Below are 21353 nucleotides of genomic sequence, written 5' to 3'. Positions count from 1 at the left end.
GAAACATACAGTGTTGTCCGAGAATTTTTCTTTTTACCTTCAAGAGTTTCTTTCAAACTTTTTGTGCCTATATCAAGAGAGTAGAGCAGAAACTGGAAAAAAGAGAGGGTAATACATTATAAAAGGCCACAGGTTTGAGAACTGTAGCTTCAGTATATGTGGCGCGATACAACCACTAGGCCTAACTGATGCTGTGTCCAGGGAGACTCTGGGAGTCACTGCATGTAATTACAGAGTCACTGACTGTAATTAGGCAGGGTGTCATCTCTCAGCTCACCAAACACTGTTATAATTGGCTGAGGATTGGCGAACAGACCCTCATTGTAAACTGAAGGAGCATTATAATAACAGCCTGTCTGTCAGGCTGTTATCTGATTTCCAGTGGTTGCATTATGAGTTGTTTTGTTTGGCCAAATAAAAGAGTGTGATATGAATAGTTTACACACTCAGGGGGTTTTCACTGGCATAAATAAAATAACATGATCCTAGGGACACTCTCATACTTTTAAAATAAATATGCAGGAGCATTGCTTTGGGGATAGCAATGCAATTTTGGTTGTTTCTTTAAGAGAATTCCTTTGGCATGTCCATCTGTTTTACAATCTAAGCTCTTTGTATTGATGTGAAAAAATAGAGCCACACAGTCCATGTTGCAGACAGCATTGGAGATTATTTTTCTGTGCTCTCCTGTTTCAAAAAATCTCTGGAGCATAAAATGTGTATTTCATGTAATCCTGTCTTTAAACCCTGTCTCATGTACATTGTTATCCTTTATGTAGCAGTTTTTCAAAATACAGTGTCAGCCATCTTACTACTTCAACAACAGCTATAAAGTTCTTCACAAACAACCTTGGAATTTATAACAAATTAAAACAGTTAAGTGCATTATAGCAATCCACTCAGAAGATACAAAAAAAAAAAACTTAAACAGAGGGAAAGTTTTAACAGATATAAAAGCCTGGCCTGTTAAAGTCTGTGGCTCAATGCCAAAAGTATTAAATCTTTGTTGGTTTTGGTCCTCTCTTAAAAATTGTCCCATGAAACTAAGTACATGACTGATAGCTGTATCTTTTAAAGTGAAGTCTAATACAATACCTAGCATTGGATGAAAGTAAGACTCCTTTATATATGATGCTAGGCTGTATGGTGAAGAAGTGCTGAGGGCTGTTGCCTTACATCAAGAAAGTTCCTGGTTTGGTTCCCTGGCTGGGCAGGAGCCTTTCTGTGTAGTCTGCTTGTTCTTCACCTGCATGGGTGCTCTCCATGAGGTTGGCTGGTCACTCTACACCGCCTGGATGTGCAAGTGTGTGCATGAACAGTTGTCTGTTAGCCCTGTAAAAGACCGCCAACCTGTTCCAGGTGTATGACATCTGGGATAGGACAAGCAGTAAAAAAGGTTATGGATGGGGGATGGATTTGTGATGATGGTGTTTGAATTTTACCTTTCCTTCAACAACCACAACTTTTTTTCTGTTTTTTTTCCCCTTTTTTTGTTGTTAAAGAATTTCCTTTCAGCAGATTAAATGTTGCATCATTTAAGAGTATCTCTTATTTTTGTAAGAAACTTTGCTAAAGTCAGAGCCAGAGGTTTTTTTATCCATCTCAATTGTTATAAACACTATTATTGACATCAAGGATGCAAATTCACAAAATATGTTCCAACAGCAACGAGTTGAGAATGATTTATACATTATAGTATAACCAGTCAGGCAAAGATTTATTTCAGCTGAAGGCAGCAAGGTCATCATCATCATCACTAGGCAACACAGTGATGCAACCAAACATGATGTCATCTAATCCGTCGGCAGCGGCCTGCGGGTGTTGTTACTACAGGAACTATGGGGGTATGGAGTCAAACCTGGCGAGGCATTGAAATAAAGCACACAAAAAAGGGAGTAATCTCTCAAAGACATTTTTATTTTTATTTTTTTCAATCCGTGAACAGCTCATCAAAGCAGGTTTGCAATCACAGTGCATACATGTCACAACACAGCAGAGTAAATGCTCTACATGCCCTTTAGAGAGAGACAGTGGAGGTAGTTGACTGGAGCTTGGAGAGGGGTGAGCTCCTGGAAACAGATTTGGATAACACATTGACATGAACTGCAATATCTCAGTATTAACCAGATACAGTCAGAAAGATAAATAAGAGGTGATTACAAAAACAGAGGTGGGAGGATAATATGTTTATTTTAACGGGTATAGAGAACTGCTTGCCAGAAGATCCAAGATAATTTCACACAGTTTGTGTATAAAAATAAACAAAGGAAAGGTGTCTACTTTTAAATGTTTACTTCATCCCCCCCCCCCCTTACGTTTGTTGGTTGACTTTAAACCATGTTTCTACCATGTTACTGCTCAATTAAACCAATTCAAGTGAACCTAATTTTGTTGGCTATAATTTAATCATCTGTTGTATAGTATAATTTTTCAGTTATTGAGCCTATAAATTACTGAAATTTACACATCTTTCCTCCATGCACAATTCTGATAACTTTTACCTGAAAAGGAGAGAAAAATTAAAGATATGGTAACATACATTTGTGACTTACATTCAGCGTATTAAAAAAGCATCTTCAGCACTGAGCATGTCAGGGGATCTGTTATATCAGCACTGTGTGGCTCATCAGTATTGATCGATGGTTCCTTGGCAATTTGTGGAAATATCCTGACAGCAGGCTTCTCTCAAAAATTCCCAAAGTATGTGACAAGACCTCTTTGCTGCCAACTTCAAACCACTTGTGTGAATCACAGAGGGGTCACCCTTAGTCACCCATGAGACTCAACAGACAAGGAAAAGTTTGATAACAACTTATGTGATCAGATTTTCAAACAAAGTGCTCCTTGATTTATAACTGGATTTGCCTACATATATTTACATTGGTGGAGTTTTTCATTTAATAATTTAATTTAGCATAAGAAAACATTTTATTGGTCACATTTATGACCATAGTGGAATTATTTAACAGCAGTTCAACTCAAGTTGATTCAGTAAATTTGGTGTGGAGTACTGAGAAAAAAACTCATAACATGACAACACTTCAGATGCACAGTAAACAGCAATAACACCCATGTATCAGGAAATTGTCCTAAAAGTTGTTTCATAATAAGCAAACAATATCCATGCTTTTAGCAGTATCACTTGGGAAGGGTTGTAATTTATTATAAAGTAGGTAAATTAACGTGTGATGGGCCCAGGTTATCCAAACAGCTTTCTCTAAAGGTTAAAACACAGACACAGCTACAGAGTACATTTTCACAGCATGGCATAATTCATCACTACCAGGACCATTGGGGGTGTGTTTGTGCATTTGAACACGTCCAAAAGCTTTTTCTGTTAAAAATAAGGATGCAGTTCCTCTGATTGTACATTACAAGAAAAAATGTCTTTTAAAATGGACAGTGGCAGATTTACAACGCAGGATTTAAAGTCTAATGTTTTCGGCAGCATACTGTACACTTCCATCAGATTAGGCTTTAAACATCAGAGAGGAATATACATATCTGGATCAATTACTCATCCATGGACATATCTATTGAATCACAAATAAGCACCATGTGCAATATGTAAAATGATAGCTGTGAGGAAGAGGAACCATTTATTCCACATCCAAACAAAACACCTGCTGGTGTATGTGTGAAGTCCAAGAGTCAAACATCTGCTGTTGAAAAAATATTTGGATTTTGCATGGATGTAAGTATTACTTTACAATCATGAGACTGGCAAAAACCAGATTGTGGAGCAAGTCAGAATTATTTTGGACAAATTTGCTGAACCCTGGTCTTTGCGGATTGTTAGATAAGAAAATTGACACACAGCTATTATGGAGTGGTGGGGTTGTCTGGAATGAAGACTGGAAATGAAGGAAAACACCTGGCCCACTGAAAATGACAGATTTTACCTTTGTGCTGAACTATTTTTGGTCTGTGCATGGTGACTCTCTGAAGCCTGTGCTGGCAACTTCGCAGTTATGAAAAGACTCCAGGAACTCATGGTTCCTGAACCATGAATGAAGCTTAAGTGCTAAACAGGATTTCTTACCTTCAGATATAACCCTCAGTGGGGTATTAATAATTCTATCTCACTTGTTAAAAATAAAATGTGAATATTTTCCAAAGTGCAATGCTTTTTTAATAATATATTTGATTTGTTTATTTATTTATTCATTTATTTATTTTATTTTTTACAAATTACTGACTTCTATTTTAGATTGCCATCTATGTTCTATAGTTTTAAATCATGCGGGATACTTTTATTTATCTTATTCATAACTCGACAAGTATCTCACAACAGTAACACTACTGCCTTCTGTTGAGAAAACAATGTATTGGCTCCACTCTTCTCTAATTTTCTTACAGATTAAAAGAAGGAAAGTTATAATTTTGAACTCAATTTCATTACTGTGTTTCCCACAGATTTTAAATCTATCTCACTACATTTTTGAGTAGATCATATGTTTCTGGATGTATTTCCCTTTTCAACAAACCAAAGGCACATCGCAATGATGACATGTTAAATCCAAAACAGCATTACCGCTGTGTGCTTTTATTGTCTATTATTGTCGGTTAAAGATTCACAAAACAAAAGATAATGTATGAGCAGTATTAAACTTCTGAGTAAAAAAATATCATGTTGTGCATGTATTCAGACTGCTTGCAGATCATAGCATATTTTAACCTGTATAAAGATCCAACAGGCTCCATTTGTCCAGCAAAGTGGAGTGTAAATAAAGACAAAAATGATACAGTACTGATAAAATACTTCCCATCACCAACATTGAACCACACCTTCTTCTCCCACAGAGGGTGCAGGCACAAAAATAATACACGGACACCATCAACCTGAACTGCAGCTGAGCACCAAGATGAGACGGTTACTGTTTCCTGTCACATACCAGACAGGAAAGACGTGAATATGAGCCAAGATGTAAAAAACAAGCAAGTAGAGATAAAACTACAGATAACACTCCTGCTGTGGGTAAAAATTTCCTTCATATACAGAAGAGATCAGCTTTTTATAAGACTCTTCTCAGTTCACACGACACCATACAACCACAGCACTTTAGCTAGTTTTCTGCTTGTACACTAACCACAATCCGATCTTCTACAAAAACAAAATTTTCTTATTGTGCTGACTTATTTTCTGACATTTTTAAGCTGACATGTACAGCAAGTTTTAATGTAGGCAGCAAATACTGTATGGACAAAACCACTGTTGTGAATCCACAAATCTCCAAACGTACAGCAGTGAGACTGAGGGCAAACAAAAAGAAAAAAAATGTGACCCTGAGTTGGTTCTTGGCTTTCATCCCGAGTGAAAGGCTTGAAAAGCTGCACAAAGAAGAGAAACTGAAAATCAGGAATAGAAAGTCTCCTACTTGTACAACCATCCTCATGCATACATGGAAACATGTATACTTCACGTACTTCTACATGCAGCTTTTTGCATTTCAATCACACTAAAACAGGCCACAGTAACTGTTGCAGAATCAGGCGGATCAGTGTGTGTGTGTGTGTGTGTGTGTGTGTGTGTGTGTGTGTGTGTGTGTGTGTGTGTGTGTGTGTGTGTGTGATAACTAGAGGAGAGTACTGATGCACCATCCTCATCAGTCTATTAAATCACAGGGACCCCCTCCCCCCTTATCTTTCACTCCTTGCTGTCTTCACATGCTGTCTTCAGTGCATCCACATGACAAATAGCATGGGATGGGTCTTGCTGGGCTTCACCTGTCTCCACACTGAAGTAAAGTCCTCCCTAGGAAGAATCTGTCACGTCCTCAGCTTCAAGATGACCGTGGCCAGGATTAAGAAGAACGTGTTCCAACCCAGGGTAACCGCGAAACCACGCCACACCATCATCCGAGAGAGGCCCCAACCTGTCAGAGAGAGTCAGTAAGTGCAAGAATTATGGCAAACTAAAATGTTAATGCAAAGCTAGCTTAGCACAGCAACTGAACAGAGAAAAAACTAGTCTGATGGCTAAATAATCCAAAAGTAATATAAGTTCTTCACCAAACTTTGCAAGGCAGCAAATTTGTGAAAACAGTCCTAAAATCTGGAGTCACTAGGAAACAGAGAGCAGATTGTCTGCCAACAATGACAGATAAAGCGTCTTATGTAACAATAAGAGTGATCACCTGGGGTGTTAAGGAAACTCCAAAAGGTCTTCAGCTTTAAAAATAAAAAACCCAGCTGCCAATAGTACTTTGCTGGTGTCTAACTGCATGCGAATGTCTGCTGTAATAATCTAGCGTAGGCTCATTTTCTAACAAAGGATCACACTTCCAGGGAACTAGCTTAATGGCAGCAATGGATGAATATAGTGATGGACATAATACAGTCAAAACAAAAAAACTTTATTTGCATTTTATCTAGAAACCAATCGCAAAGCCTAAATTTGGCTAATTTTGAGTGTATCAAATAAATCTTTGCCATCTATTTGGAAACATGTTATTCTTCAGCTCACTAGTGTCCTATGGAAGAGACAGGTGACCACTGTTTTTAACATAATGATGTTGTTTTATTTTTAGATAAAAAAATTAAGATTCAAGATTCATTGAGTACATGGAACCATGCCCTGTGGAGCACAAACAGCCCATCTGTGCCATGTGGAGCACAGAGGGCTGGTCCGTGCAGATGAGTACAGATGGCTGGTTTGTGCAGTGGAGCACAGACAGCCTATGCTCCCCCATCAGGGTGAATCTAAATTAATTTAAATGATTATATTTAATTTTTTTAAATAATTAAAAAAATAATCTTCAACATGTTTTATTTGAAAAAAATAAAAATAACAAAAACCCTGTTAAGTTTCACTAGCTTTGGCCTAGAATCACTCTTAGCTAGCAGTGCTCTTTTCTTCTTTGTGGCTCTGAACTCAGACAGAACTAAGCCCAGATAGATAGCGATTGATATACTTTAGTTGTCCCAAGGGAAATTCAAGCTGAAATTTCAGACGTAACATGTTCTGTTACTGCTGTTCTGAAGTCAAGACAAGTACTTGTTTGTGAGAGCTCAGCAGTTACAGTCAGACAGAGGTGTGCTCACTGGCAAACCTGCTGACACCCTTTTGGTTTTGGAGGCATTTATGATACTAGTATTGGAAAGTGAACCACTGTACCAGCATTATTCTTTTTGTGTGGATGCTTGAAAATAACACAGTCAAGAGTTTTATACCAAGGTTTAAGCAGATCCAATCTATGACTGTTGCAGGATGCAGTCAACACAAAAGTTTCAATTCATCTCCCAAATTGAGCTTTGACACTGTAGACTTCTGCACTCGGATCTTCTTCCACTGTTCTTTTCTCCGAGATAAGGTTTTTAAACAAGACACAGCTCCTCGGACTTCCTGTGCTTGGTGTGTATCTTGTAGCACAGGGGAGCTCGGGTTGTTTTCTGGATTTGATGTTCTGAGTGCTCGATGAGGTCAAGAGAAGGAGAAACTCTGGGAAACAGAGCGAAACCACAATACCTGATGTTCCAGGAAGCTGAGCTACATAGGATCCAGGACTGATTAATGATTCAGACGACTGCCTGGCACGCTGGATGTGTGGTATAAAACAACCTGAGCCATGTGCTTGCTAACTCCACACCAGTCCAGCTACAGCGGTTAGTATTACGCAACTAAGAAGGGTTGTGTAACATGTGCATGTCCGTTACCTCTGTACATGATACAGCGAAGAGCTTCTGAGGCATACGTCTGAGGGAGAGACAGGCTGAGGTAGCGCAAAGGATACGGGATACACTCTACAGGCCAGATGATACCTGCAGTAGAGAACAGAGAGGATGCTGGGTAAGACTTCAACAACAGCAGCTGCTGAAATGCAGGAACTTGTGCTTTGTTTGGGTCAACTTGAGCAAGCAGAAAGTGAGGAAGTGGTGAGAAAAATTACATAAAACATGGTCAAAAGTTCTGTTTTGAATCTCAAAAACAACTGCTTGGTGACGCCTGATTAAATAATCTCACTGCAGAGTCCATTTATTAACCGTCAAAGAGAGGTCAGTATCTCTCATGGCCATAACCAGCACACAGTGTTCGTCCAAAACCACTTTGGTGTTTTAAGCGTCCAAATTCCTGGGATTTTAAGCTCAGACTAATCTTTACTGGAAGTCTCCAAAGTGTGCAGGAAAAAAAAAGTTATGCCTAATAAAAATCAATTGATTAATCAGTAGCAATCTGGAGGGAACAGTGTTCTCCTAGAGGGTAATTTTTTCTTTTTCAATGGAAGAGAAGAGACCAAATGCTCTCACAGCACAAAAACACAAGACACTTTGAATGTACACTGTACCACTTTCAATAAAACATTAGAGAGAGATTATCACAACAAAGCTGGTTACTACCCTGAACTTTTGGTTTGTATTAATTGTGGAGCCCCCCTTTGGATGAAGTAATCCCTGTAATCTTCTTTTGGTGTTGTTCTGTACATGTATGTGTGTATTTTTTATTTTTTATTTTTGTTACTTTTTTCAGCCAAAAATCTCATCCTGGTGTCTTTATTCGTCACTTTAAACATTTGCATGTGCTAAGATGTTTTTGTGTTTATCGCACCTTGTTTTATTATTTTAAGGTTAAGCATTGCAGTTCAGCTGCTTAAAGGAAGCTGGAACAAAAAGACAGTTTCATTCACACAGAGTCATAGACCTGATGAGAGATGATTGGTTTCTCAGAGGAGGGCTGAGGGTCTCTCTGAATTTTGTTGCTCATTTTATCGATCTTCTGATCACTAGATGTTTTAAAGATCTCGATATCTAATTTTGCTGTTGGACTATGCAATAGGATATAAGCATGTTCTGGTTCTTTGCAGGAAGTCATTGCTGTTTGCTGACTGTACTTCCCTGACCTTTAATTGTGATTTGTTCCAATCATACTTGAGGTTACAATGGGTCTAAAATAGTAGTCTGACAACTTTATTTTCTACACTTGTGCTGATTTTTTAATAGCTTCCAAAGAGAGCAGGCTAAGCTGCTGGAGTTACCAAAGGATGAACTATAAAAATGTCAAACAAGTTTTCATTGCAGTCAAACACAAAGGCCTACCGCTCATCATGAGGTTTGGGTAGAAGATGCCCAGGGCGGCCTGGTTGGCAGTCTGCTCGTCATCAAAGGCAGATGAGATGACCAGGCCAAAGGAGATGCCGGTGACACCCTGCAGCACAATCAGGATGATGATCAGCACCAAAGAGCCTTCATTAGGATTCTGCAAAAACAGAGAGAGAAAGAAATGTGGAGGAAGAGTGAGACAACAGAGCAAGCTAACATTACCCATAAAGCAACAGCGGACACAAAAGAAGTCAACTTAAACCACGTACAAACATAAAAAATAAAGGATACAGGCACTGATATGAAAAGGGAAAGACACAGAGAGAGCTGGCGAGGTCTGCGTGTCTCAGCACAGACGATTCAAAGGTGATAACTCTTTTAACTGGAGGACAATTTGCAGGCATTCATAACTCTCTGTGTATGTGTGTGTGTGCGTGTGTGTGTGAGTGTTTGTGCACTTGTTCTCAGTATGTTAAGACACTATCCGTCTCCCCTGACAACGTGCAAAAATAGACCTGAACCAAGAGGCCACATGACTACTTGGTTGCCACAGCAATCACGGACTGTTGTCGTGGCGATCCTGCAGTGGTCCCTGGATACAGGGGCAAACGCAGGAAGTGATTTATGCAGCAGTGGTCCTCTTTGGACCTCAGCACCTTAATTAACACACGCATGAACGCTCACACACACACACACACACATCCATAAAGTCATGTGCCTGCTTAGTCTGGACACACAGAGCTGGAGAAAAACACACGTTGAAATGATTTCTACCCTTTCGTGTTCAAGCGTCTTTTCCCTGTATGGATTCATTTCACATGTTTATTGATAATCAATGACGAATGATTCAAGCTGGTTTGTTATTCTCACAGTAACCCTGACCCTGCTGACCTTCAGACTCTCATCTACTCATGTAAGGTTTACACAACACTTGCTCTTCTCATGTTTGCTTTGATGTTTAGTCTGAAAAACTCCTCCTGATGGCTTTAAAAACAACAAAGTTCTGTTTGATGGCTCTGTAAATGGCTTTACTGAGATGGCGCTGATTTATGACAGAGTGGTTAAAATGGAAATCAGTGATGCAAAAAAACACTACACATACATACATACACTACTCAAAAGTCCATTTAAAAACTTGGAGCTACACTCCAGTAAATATACTTACACTGAAGTAAGTTGTTTTAGGTAATAAGCAGTTCACATGTTAACTGAGTTGGGGCCTTGTTTTTTAGGCCAAGGGGTGATCTGGTTTTTGTTTACCTGAATTTTTTTTTTTTTGCCATAAACATTTTTTATTGAAGATTTTTTTAAATGTTGTACAGCTTCAATCAGTTATAAAAGCAATCACTTATTTCACTCTTCAATATTACAGTTTTTTTTAATAATAATAATAATAATAATAATAATAATAATAATAATAATAATAATAATAATAATAATAATAATAATAATAATAATAATAAAACCCACACAAAAAAGAACAATACAATAGAACAGGGCATTCCAAGAACAATGCTTCACTATGGGGATTTTAGAAGTATCCAGTTTAAGTAGTCAGTTTAGTAGTGCAGGGATTCAAAAGTCAGTCAAGTCATCTGAAAAGTCAAAGTCCTTAACAAATTCAATAAAAGGTCCCCATATTCTCTCAAAAATATGTTGTTTTGAATTACAGATGCACATTATTCTTTCTAGAGGTAGGCTAGACAACATCTGCTTTAGCCACTGAGAGGCACTAAGTCTGTTAATATTTTTCCAGTTCAGAGCTATACATCTTTTCGCTATCAATGAGCTAAAATCGATAAAACGTGATTCTGCCTTAGTAAATTTATGTTTTTCTGGATATATAGCCATTATGAATAGTTTGGAGTCTAAAGTCAATTGTTTTGATAATATCTTTTCAATATTTTTTTTTATTTCCAACCAAAAAGCTTTTATTTGGTTACATTCCCACATACAGTGCATCAACGTACCTTTTCTGTCACACTTTATGCATATATCTGGAATATTCCTGTTTTACTTATTTAGTTTCACAGGTGTGGTATATGTACGCATTAGCCATTTAAATTGCAATATCCTGAGACGACTATTGATTGACATTGTATGAACTTTACTACATGCCTTTTTCCAATCATCTTCACTAAAAGATACTGATAGATCTTCATTCCAAGATATAATTTTTAAAAGCTTTCCGATCTACTGCTTATTAATAAATTGTAAAAGTCTGAAATAATACCCTTTCTCAAAGCATTTTTATTAACAATTTTTCTAAATGTGTATGAGGGATTTTGCCAAGACAACCTTGTTTGGCATTAACAAAACTTCTTAATTGTAAATACTTACCGTAGTGTTTTTTGTCCAAATTAAACCTTAATTTTAGTTCCTCAAAAGACACAAAATCATCTGACTGTGTTGGATGGCATGTTTTGCTAAAAATATGTTGGCCTATGCAGAGGAACAACTTTGAAAAAGCTTTGGTTTCAGTATAAACTGTTATCGAACTTGGTTATTTCAATACTTATTCTCTCCCTATTTTTTTCCCTTCCTGAGGGAAGGGTGCTGCAAAGACCCAGCAGCCCAATCAATAAAGTCTAATTTCATCTGAAGAGTGTGTGCTTGTGTTTGTCTGTGTCTTTTTTTATTTCCTGTGTCAGTGGACAAACCTTAAATACGAGCAGTATGAAGAGGAGCAGCAGGATGATCTGAACGCTGATGACAAAGAGCTGAGAGAAGAGGTGAGCCAGCATCATCTCCACAGAGCTCACACCTGGAAGACACACACACACACACACACACACACACACACACACACACACACACACACACACACACACACACACACACACACACACACACACACACACACACACATTACTACTACAGGCATTACTATTTCATCAGTCCATAACCTCTTGAGTTATCAGGAATTAAATTACATCAGGATTAATAAGTCAGATATGAATCTAAATGATTTACAAAAAGTCTGTTAAATACATTTTAGAAACCACAACATCTGTAATAATTCAAAAGAAACACCCACAGTGTGTCTGATACTGGTAAACAAGGCCATTAAACTCAGCTCCAATCATAGTACTCCCTCTGCTGGTACTTAATGAAATTACACTGCATTGCATTTATATATATATATATATATATATATATATATATATATATATATATATATATATATATATATATATATATATATATATATATATATATATATATATATACAGAAGATGCAGGAGAAGCTTTCTAGTAGTAAATATATAAAGTACATATTTCTTCACGACATCCCCCTCAATCACACCATTGGTGAAAATATACACTTTCACCTGATATTTTTTCTAAAAATAAGATCAAGAATTTAATTTACTGGTCAAACTGTTAATCTTATCACTCCTTAATTAATTTTTTATTATTTACACACTATACTACACTGAATGCCACAGTACATGCAAAATACTATACATAAATAAAATAAATGAAACCTTATAAAAAATTAAAGATAAACCTTTGTTTTTTTTATTTATTTGTTTCAGTTTTAACACTCATTATCTTTTTGATAAGTGTTGAAAGTGTCCATTAAGCATATTCTAAACATTATTATTGACTGTTTTTTCTCTCTTCAGTGACTGAACACCTGAAAAGTTATGGAAACTGACATGGGATGCTACTCCAAGTGTCTTGCTGTCAACTCTAAAAGGGTTAGTATTTGTATTGCACTTTTACCTGCAACCCAGCATCGATCCAAAAGTCCCTCCTTCCTCTCCAGAACAAAGGAAAGAGCTGTGAGACCCAGAGCCAAGTAGAAAGTGATACTGGAGGACCAAGAGAAGACAAAAATGTTAAAGGACACATTTTGAAGGCTTACTGTACAACGACAGTTGTTCATTTGACATTTATGTGTGTTAAAAACAGTCCCAAAGGTGTCTTTGTGTGGCACAATGTAAGCAGCCCTCATTGAACTGACCTGAGCACAGCTCCAGGTGTCACAAATGTGGTGAAGTCTGTGCTGAAGTCACCGTAGATTGGGTCTTCAAACTGCAAGACAATAACACAGGACATTGTAATTAAATGAATAATTCAGAATGAAGGATCCGAAAAAAAAAAACCAACCAAACAAAAAATCAAAACACGGACAATCAAAAATGACATATTCTTGTAAATGTTTTTGTAACTTAATGTTACTTTTAATTGACCACACACAAGTTATTCTACATTTTCATTTTCTAAGTTGTGATTTCTGTTCATTTATTGATTTATGTGATTTCTGTTCTTCGATTTTACCTTTATTGGCAGGGCTACTAGGTATGACATACTGCCCAACTTATTCTCCACAAAAGCCTGCGGACAGAAGACAAAGTTTTTAAAATAGATATAGAACAAGAATCTTGCATTTCAAAGTGAGGCAGTATTCACACGATAAAAGACAAGAAGAAAAAGCTTAATTTATACACACACCCAAAATAGCTTATTGAAAGATACATTGAAAGCAAAGGTACCATGCTATACTAAAACATGTTCTGTGCTGTTAAAGGTTTTGTCTTCATTTCTTAGACGTGTTCAGTGAAATCTGATTGTATTCCATCCTGAATATGACACTTGAACAGTTTTGCGTTTACCTGAAAAGCATCATGTAGTTTCTTCTGCAGCATGAGAGCAATTTGACGATCTGAGGAAAAAGTTAATAGCAAAAATAAGTATCTCTTTCTTTTTAGTAATCACACACTACAACCATTATGTACACTGAGTTTTTTTTTTAGATATTAGTATTTCTATGGGATTCAGTTGTGTCTGAAAAGTTATATTAGAGAATTTAGGGAATGCATAGTAACAATATATGTCAGCAACACAACATCCCCTAGGATGACTTTTTCCAAATTTGCCAAAGTTGAGTTGAAACTTGTTTTTCATGGAGTGTTATAAAACTGTTCCAGCAAAAAAAGCACAAAAAGCAGTTTGCTTCTTACTGGTCAGGTCCAGCCAGACGTGCACAGATCCTCCATCAACCACTTCTCTGGAAACCTGCCGCTGGATCATCCTGTAAAATCAATGAATGTCTCTTCAATACACTTGTAATACAATTGTCTTGTCTATTCTTGAAAGGAGTACATCTTTTTCATGTTTATCAACCCTTTGAATAAAATAAAATAAAAAACATCATTTTGTTAATGATATATTTTTTGTATTACATTTGATAAAATAGACAGTTCTTGCAACTTGTGTCAAAGAAAACGATTACGTTGATGAGATAGGGGTCTTTGTAACTTATATATCAAGTATGATATGTTTGGCATTATAGGGTTACACCCCAAGGTGCACTTTTTAAAATAGCATCTATGTTAACTTTTTTAGAATTTTTACAAGATGTGTTTCACTTTTTAGGAACATTTGCATTTATTCCTAACACAATGTGTCTTGTTTGAAAAATATCATTTAAGATAAATTGATGTAAATGTTTCCCTTATCCTAATTAATGCAACTAAACAGTAAATACCATTATCAGCCATGCTTGCAATCATCCGTTGAACAATCAATGATTATTTTTTAGTCTCACGAAAACAAGTTTTTTTTTGTTTAAGAAGTGTCTGATTATGAGTGATGTTAAATTCAGCAGCACTGAAAGAACAACTACCAGCTTGGCTTACACAGACATCAGTCAGAACAGGACTCTAAATGTAAAGATATGATTATTTTCACACAATAAGGAGAAGCAGGAGCAATAACAACTTTTGTATTCTCCAGGCAGGTTTGTTACATGAACGGCACATGATCTGAAGGAACAAGTGTTTGATTGGTTGATGCTAAGCTGTGACATGCTCAGGTGTGTTAGGGACAGGAAGGACCAGACTGTCTACCTGGGCATTACACACACACAAACACACACACACACACACACACACACACACACACACACACACACACACACACACACACACACACACACACACACACACACACACACACACACACACACACACAGAAAAGAACTCATTTACATGATAGAACAACAACTCGTGCCCCCGCCCCTCCAGGATTGACTCATCCTCACATGATTCTGAGGCATGAATTGTTGTGGCATAATTTCTTAACAGTTTTTGTGCATCAGCAAAGACTGAGTGCAACTTTAAAGAGCAAGGCAGAGGTTGAAAAATTAATCCGACCCTAGCGTCACAGAAAGTGTTGGTCAGCATTATTTAATTATGCACTAAAGAGAACAATATCCAAAGTATATATTTATATACCATTCATCCAATGACTGTTAAAAATGTCCTTAATAACATTAAGTGTTCAGTTGAATTAAATAAAATCAATCAAAACTTTATTTAGAAAGCGCAAAAGATGTAACTCAAAGTGCTTTACAATGCAGTTAAAAACAATCAAACCCTGAAAACCCACAGTCAACAGTCGCACACACACTCACCCAGAGCAGCATGCACACACACATACACATGCACGCAAACACACACACATACAAACACATATAAATGAAGCTGATAAAGTTGAGTTGATAAATTGAGTTGAGTACACATGAACCGATGGAGGAAGCTCTATCAGAGGAGCCATCTGCACTAGGAGAGCCGGCCACAGCCACAGGAGCCCGGCCACAGGCCCCAGGGCGGGGGTGTAGTGGACACCACCAACCACCAGGGACCAGTATGACAGTCCTCTGCTCCACTCCAAGTGGAGAGGGCTCCCCAGAGGAAACACTGGGACTAGCTAGAAATACTAACGGGATAAAAATATGTAAAAACTTAAGTATGACTAAGACAAGACTAAAAAACACTGAAGGTACTTATAGACATGAAATAAGAAACCTATGGCTTCAAAATGAATAAATATATTAATCAATTATTCAAATAAATAAATAAACAAATATTAACCAAAGGCTAAGCTAAAAAGGTGGGTCAGGAGGCCAAAGGCTTAATCCTCTAGTGACCATGCATGTCTGCATAATTTAATGACATTTGAAATAGCTGGTTAATTGTTTTAATCTGGACTATCATTGAAGTTAGACCAACAGGTGCCAGTTCCGGGAAAAAATCCACATTTAAAGGCATGTTTCCTATTTGTAAAAGGTGTTTTTAACACAGTTTATTTTTAGCTGCAGGGAGGTAAACAGTCGTCACTGTGAGATGACTTTGCTTCTCCAGCTGGAATGTCGTCTGTGCGTCACACAGGCGTTTTGCCGGAGCCAGTCTGCTCTGTTGTGGTTTCTGTTTGACTACTTTGACGCACAGAAACAGCACTCTGTGCCCAACAGTAGATTGCAGGTGCATAACATCATGAGCATCAGTGTACAGTGTGACACGAATAGAGAGAAAAGAAAGCACGCAAGGAGGGAAGAGCAGGGAGGAAACACAAATAATGCTGAGTGCTGAGTTTCACTAGAGGAGGAGAGGAAAGGAGAGGCAACAGAGATGCATAACATAAAGGTCAGACCATGCCAGACATGCTCAGACATGTCTGCTGAGAAACAGGTGAGACTATAGCTTCAGGCACACCACTATTATCTATTTACATCATGTTGAATAAAGACGTAACATTAAACATGTAAAGTTTCTGAACAGTATTTGTTTTGGCAAAAAGTGCATTTGTTGTCTACCAAACCTCATCCAGTGTGAGCTCAAACCTCAAACACGTAGGGCAAATGATGTAACACAGTGATGCAACCGGTTTAATTCACCTGTCCATTCCCTGAAGGCGTATTGTTGCCACACTGCTGTTGTGAAGCTGTGTTCAGGTGTTCAGTTCATTTAGATACTCAGCAATACTAATTTTATCAACTCTTGACTGAAGGTAAAATTTGGGGGACATTTTGTTAGAAATATGCAACTTTAAACAGCTTATCCATTCACACAATAGTGATAGCAGCTAACATTAGCATTAAATCATATCCTAGCACCATTTCTTGTAATTTAATCTGGCATTATCAGACTGAATGAAATATTAGCTTGGGACTTCTTGGTAGCTAACTAATGTTTAATTTCACAACTTAACCTTCACTTTTTGGTATTCTTCAAAAATGTAGGAATAACAGCTATGACAGAAATATTAACCAGTGTTTCTCACCTTTTAGTCAAGTAGCTGGTGAAGTTCTTGCCAAAGCCAATGACACCCCAGTACTCTCCGTTATATATCCCTTCAAACGCATCCTGATGAGATAACGGGATCTGTTGATATAAAGAGAACAGAAACAATTTTAAAACACGATGTTAAATATTCATATGAAGTGTACATAACAGGATTTGTTTTTGGTTCAGGTTGGGGATCATTTTCTCAGATGTTCAATCATTCACTTTCACTGATTTCTAAGAAAACTGAACTTTCTGTTGTGGTTTTGCTGTAAAAGGAAGTGAAACTTGTTTGCTTTGAAGCACATTTAAAAACAGCTGTGAGAAAGGTTGCTTACTTCCTCCCAAGACTGAACAGAAATGTGACTTTAAGCCACAAGACCAACATAGCTCTTGGTCCAAGTAAACAATCACAGAGAAATTATGAAATGTTAAAAAAAAGAAATAATTTACAATACATGGACAATTTTTAAACAAATGTCCTTTACATAGAAGAGTGTCTTCTCTGTGAATTTTTAAGAATAAAAATACCTGCTGCACGCTGGAGTTGTCAAGGAAAGAGAGCAGGGATCGGCTGTAAGCTGAAGAGGAGGTCTCGTTGTTTACCACAGCGACCTGGATCCCCTTTGGGTCTCCTCCGACACACAAACAGATCAGAGAGACCTGGATGACGGGCAACAAGAACTGGAAACACAGCGAGCTGTAGAGCAAGGGAGGGAAATATTGCACAGTCAGAACAGCTGCACAGACATTTACCTACTTGACTGCTCTCTGGATATTACTGACGAACAGTTGACTGCAGCGCACCCTGGCATTCTCTTCATTCGCACCCCTGTTTTGATCATGAGAGCAGCAATGTTCCTCCAACTTGGCACCACATGTCGTGCCCGTACCTTCCAGTCAGCTGAAAACACAGTAAATACACACTTTGAAAATCAAATTCTCTGAAAATCTTCAGAAAAAGGTTAACTGTTTTTTCAGGTGTATCAACAGTTTAAACACATTTTCAATAATTCAGTGGTCTTTAGTCCATATTGGTCATCAAAGCATTGTGAGGGAGTCACTTATGATTCTAACTATGAGGAAATTTACCTTTATGTTTTAGAAATGATGCAAACCAACTTTATATTTAATTATGAATAATATTTATTAAGAGAAAACCTCAGCCAACCAAAGAGTGGAACTCAGCTTTTACATTAAAGTGATACTCCTGGATGGAACAAGTTGGGTCCTATCACAAGGTTTAGGGCAGAAATTACCCCTACAGCAGTGTTTTTGTGCAGCAGAAGCCCAGGGCGCTTACACCAAACACCCCCTCCCTGCTCCTCTACTGGTTTCCTCTGCACTCAGACGGAGCCATATTTTACTTGACCAAAAACACAAATAACCTCCGCTGCAGAACCACAGCTGGCTACGAGGCGCTCGCCGCTTAGTGTATCAGTCCGCGCACGGCGTGCCAGATATAAACAAACGCAGGTAGTCTGCCAGGACGAGTTATGCAATAACAACGTAAAGATGAGTGATTACGAGAGCGAGGACGACCTGCCGTTCACTTTGAATAAAGCGTGAATGCAGACCCATATCAGATTTTTTTGGTGGGAGTCCGTTTCTTTGTGTTTTTGATCAAGTAAAATTGGCCCCGTCTGAGTGCAGAGGAAACCGGCTGACAAGCAGGGAGGGGGTGTTTGGTGTGAGCGCTCTGGGCTTCTGCTGCACAAAAACACTGCTGTAGAGGTAATTTCTGCCCTAAACATTGTGATAGGACCCAACTTGTTCCATCATGGAGTATCACTTTAACAATCTAATGAGCGGATATTTATAGATATTTCTCAGACTTTTACTTCTAACTGATAATTCTTTACAGTGTGATAATGATATATGAATTTAACTATAGACCTGACTAGGAGCACCACTTAGGAAGATTTTTGAACAACCCAGTCAAGGCTGAAGGATACATAAACAGTGACAATACATAAACAATGCGGTAATTATATGAGATAAACTAACTCACATAAAGTATCATATTAGCTAACTGAAATAAGACTGCTGTGGAATGTGACACTCAAAGTACCTGAATATTTGGGTATTTCCTCTGAAGCTCCTAAACTGATTCCAAGAATGGGTTTGCTCTCGTCCTTCCCGCTCTCGAACGACTGGCTGTTCTCTAAGGGCCCCGCCTGAGGACTGGACCCCCTCTTTGAGTTGATCTTATCCGATGACTCACACAGCTGCAGAAAGGCTCGCTCCAGAGTCTGTAGAAGATGAAAATGTGGGTGAATGGGGACCACACCAACAAGGACGAGAATTTTTGTCTTTCTTTTATTTTGGTTTATCATGGTGAGACTTCCTTTGTGTTTTTTAAACTGTTCTTTTTTGATAGTCTTTCAGTCATTTCTGTCAAACTGCTGATGCTGCCTCTCATCTTTAATATGCAACTGACTAGAAGGCACTTTGAAGTCTTAATATTGATGAGATAGAACTCTCTTGCTTAGTGGAGCTATTGAGCCTCCCTGGGCGTCATCACCATCGATTAAACCTGCAGAGTTTTAACTAGTACTTACTGGTGCACTGTGTTGCTTCATGACTGCCTCTGGAGGACCTTCAGCCAGCAAATATCCGTTCCTCATGAGACCGACCTGAAAAGACAACAGTTAGTCAGCATAACTTAGTGAGAAGAAAACGGCTGAGTTTTTGAATGATATCTTTGATTTTCTCTCTTCATACAGAGTTTGAAATTAACAGAAGTGAAAACATTATTGATTTCTAATACACGCCAATGCAAAACATTTAAACAAATAAAGCACAGCAAAACTAATCAGATGTGTAATACAGAATATCTAATAAACATAGAAACAGAAGTGAAATCGTTAAAATAAAACAAGTGGTGAACAAATATACCAAAGCTTAGAGTAAAGAATGTTTCACTCTCAAACTGATTCAACCAATAAATCCAAAACTCTGTCTCAAAGCATTATTTCATGGCAAATATTTATTCTTTTAACTAAATATTTTGGTTTTGGTAAGTGTTGGTGTTTAAATCTTAAGAACTGCGAGTGCTTGTGGCTTTTCTTCGATCTCATAAGACTTCAGTGAGTTAAACATGCCATAAACAATACATGGTTGCTGAGCAATCAAAGTTTCCATGTTGTAAAAGAGTGCTGAAACAACAAGAGAGCGTGTTGACATGGCCAAGAAAAAGCTCATATCTTGGCAGAGACATTGGCTGAAACATTGTTGTTCTTTGTGCCAATTCACCTGATGTAGTTCATCTCTCGAGGTAAAAGTCACAGAGACACAAAAAGATCAGCAGAGTCATTCTCTCTCAGGCTGTGTGATCATCTCCCACCCACCAATAACTTAACCCTGAGTAAAGACACCAGTGAGCTGTCGGACTGGTTTCAGGGAGGGGCTCTGGCTCTGAGTTCAAATGTTGCTGCATGAATGACAGGCTGAAATGACCTTCAACCTAAATTTGAGTTGTGTTTCACAGATGCTTTATATGTTGCCTTCTTAAATTGCAATCTGCTGATAACCACAACATTTCATATTAAATTCACTAATATTTGTAGCCAACACAAATCAAGGTGGTTAAAATGAAGCAGACAGTCCAGCTTTAAGATAGGCAGTCTCTTTCACTTGTTCCACAAAACGTAGTGACAGTTTGGCCTTTCACATACTCAAAAAGTCTTGATGTGAAAAGTTCACAGAGAATAACATTTTTATCGATTATTTTTGGGAAATTAATCATGTTAGCCTTTTTAGCTAAGATTAAAACCTATACGATTTGCTAACATGCAAAAAATAGACTCAAATCTGTAGTCTTTACAACAGGTCTAAGCTAGAGCCAAGGTTTACCAAGTTATATATGTGAAAGTGTGCAGCTTTAAAATGGAGGAAATCCTTTTTCTTTTTTTTTTCTTTTTTTTTATACATCATATCATTAATAGTTGGAATAGTAGCAACACTAGGCAATTCAAATTTTTTTCAAGTTTTTAAAGCAATTGGACCAAACCCAAATACTATAACAGACATTGGACAGGGGCTAATTTTTCTAAACTAGCTACACAAAAGCATACCACATACATATGATATAACAGCAGGATTAGTAGGAGTCATATTTTTCTTGTTGCCTAACCAGAGGAAGAGCTGGGAGGTGGTTTAAAGCTTTTAACTCAGAAATGTTGTAGGTCTAATCCACACATAAAGCTCAGTCACGTTAAGCACTACAGCTTTAAAGTGCTT

At 37.8% G+C, this 21353-nt stretch overlaps 1 protein-coding gene across 2 annotated transcripts in view; it reads right to left on the bottom strand.

The window, feature by feature from the left end:
- Positions 1 to 1909: 1909 nt before the first annotated feature.
- abch1 (ATP-binding cassette, sub-family H, member 1) overlaps positions 1910 to 21353 on the bottom strand; it is a 31664-nt gene continuing 12220 nt past the window's right edge. The window contains exons 7-21 of one of the 2 annotated variants that reach the window (XM_074675041.1): positions 19673 to 19747; positions 19183 to 19363; positions 17919 to 18015; positions 17643 to 17811; positions 17110 to 17210; positions 14007 to 14077; positions 13659 to 13708; positions 13324 to 13380; positions 13007 to 13077; positions 12766 to 12854; positions 11697 to 11800; positions 9034 to 9193; positions 7657 to 7761; positions 5728 to 5876; positions 1910 to 5331 (exon numbers count right to left, since the gene is read on the bottom strand). In XM_074675041.1, coding sequence (XP_074531142.1) covers positions 5770 to 5876; positions 7657 to 7761; positions 9034 to 9193; positions 11697 to 11800; positions 12766 to 12854; positions 13007 to 13077; positions 13324 to 13380; positions 13659 to 13708; positions 14007 to 14077; positions 17110 to 17210; positions 17643 to 17811; positions 17919 to 18015; positions 19183 to 19363; positions 19673 to 19747 — 1437 coding nt within the window. In that variant the 3' untranslated portion in view covers positions 1910 to 5331; positions 5728 to 5769. Of the gene's footprint in view, positions 5877 to 7656; positions 7762 to 9033; positions 9194 to 11696; positions 11801 to 12765; positions 12855 to 13006; positions 13078 to 13323; positions 13381 to 13658; positions 13709 to 14006; positions 14078 to 17109; positions 17211 to 17642; positions 17812 to 17918; positions 18016 to 19182; positions 19364 to 19672; positions 19748 to 21353 lie in introns of both variants that reach the window. The other variant, XM_074675040.1, reaches the window with a different exon arrangement.

The sequence above is a fragment of the Halichoeres trimaculatus genome, unplaced genomic scaffold (genome assembly GCF_033239565.1).
Source record: "Halichoeres trimaculatus isolate MK-OKI-2021-1 unplaced genomic scaffold, fHalTri1.1 fHalTri1_scaffold_8, whole genome shotgun sequence".
In the NCBI taxonomy this organism is placed as follows: domain Eukaryota; kingdom Metazoa; phylum Chordata; class Actinopteri; order Labriformes; family Labridae; genus Halichoeres; species Halichoeres trimaculatus.
Note: the sequence above shows the minus strand (reverse complement) of the source record. Positions and strands in the feature narration are given on the sequence as shown.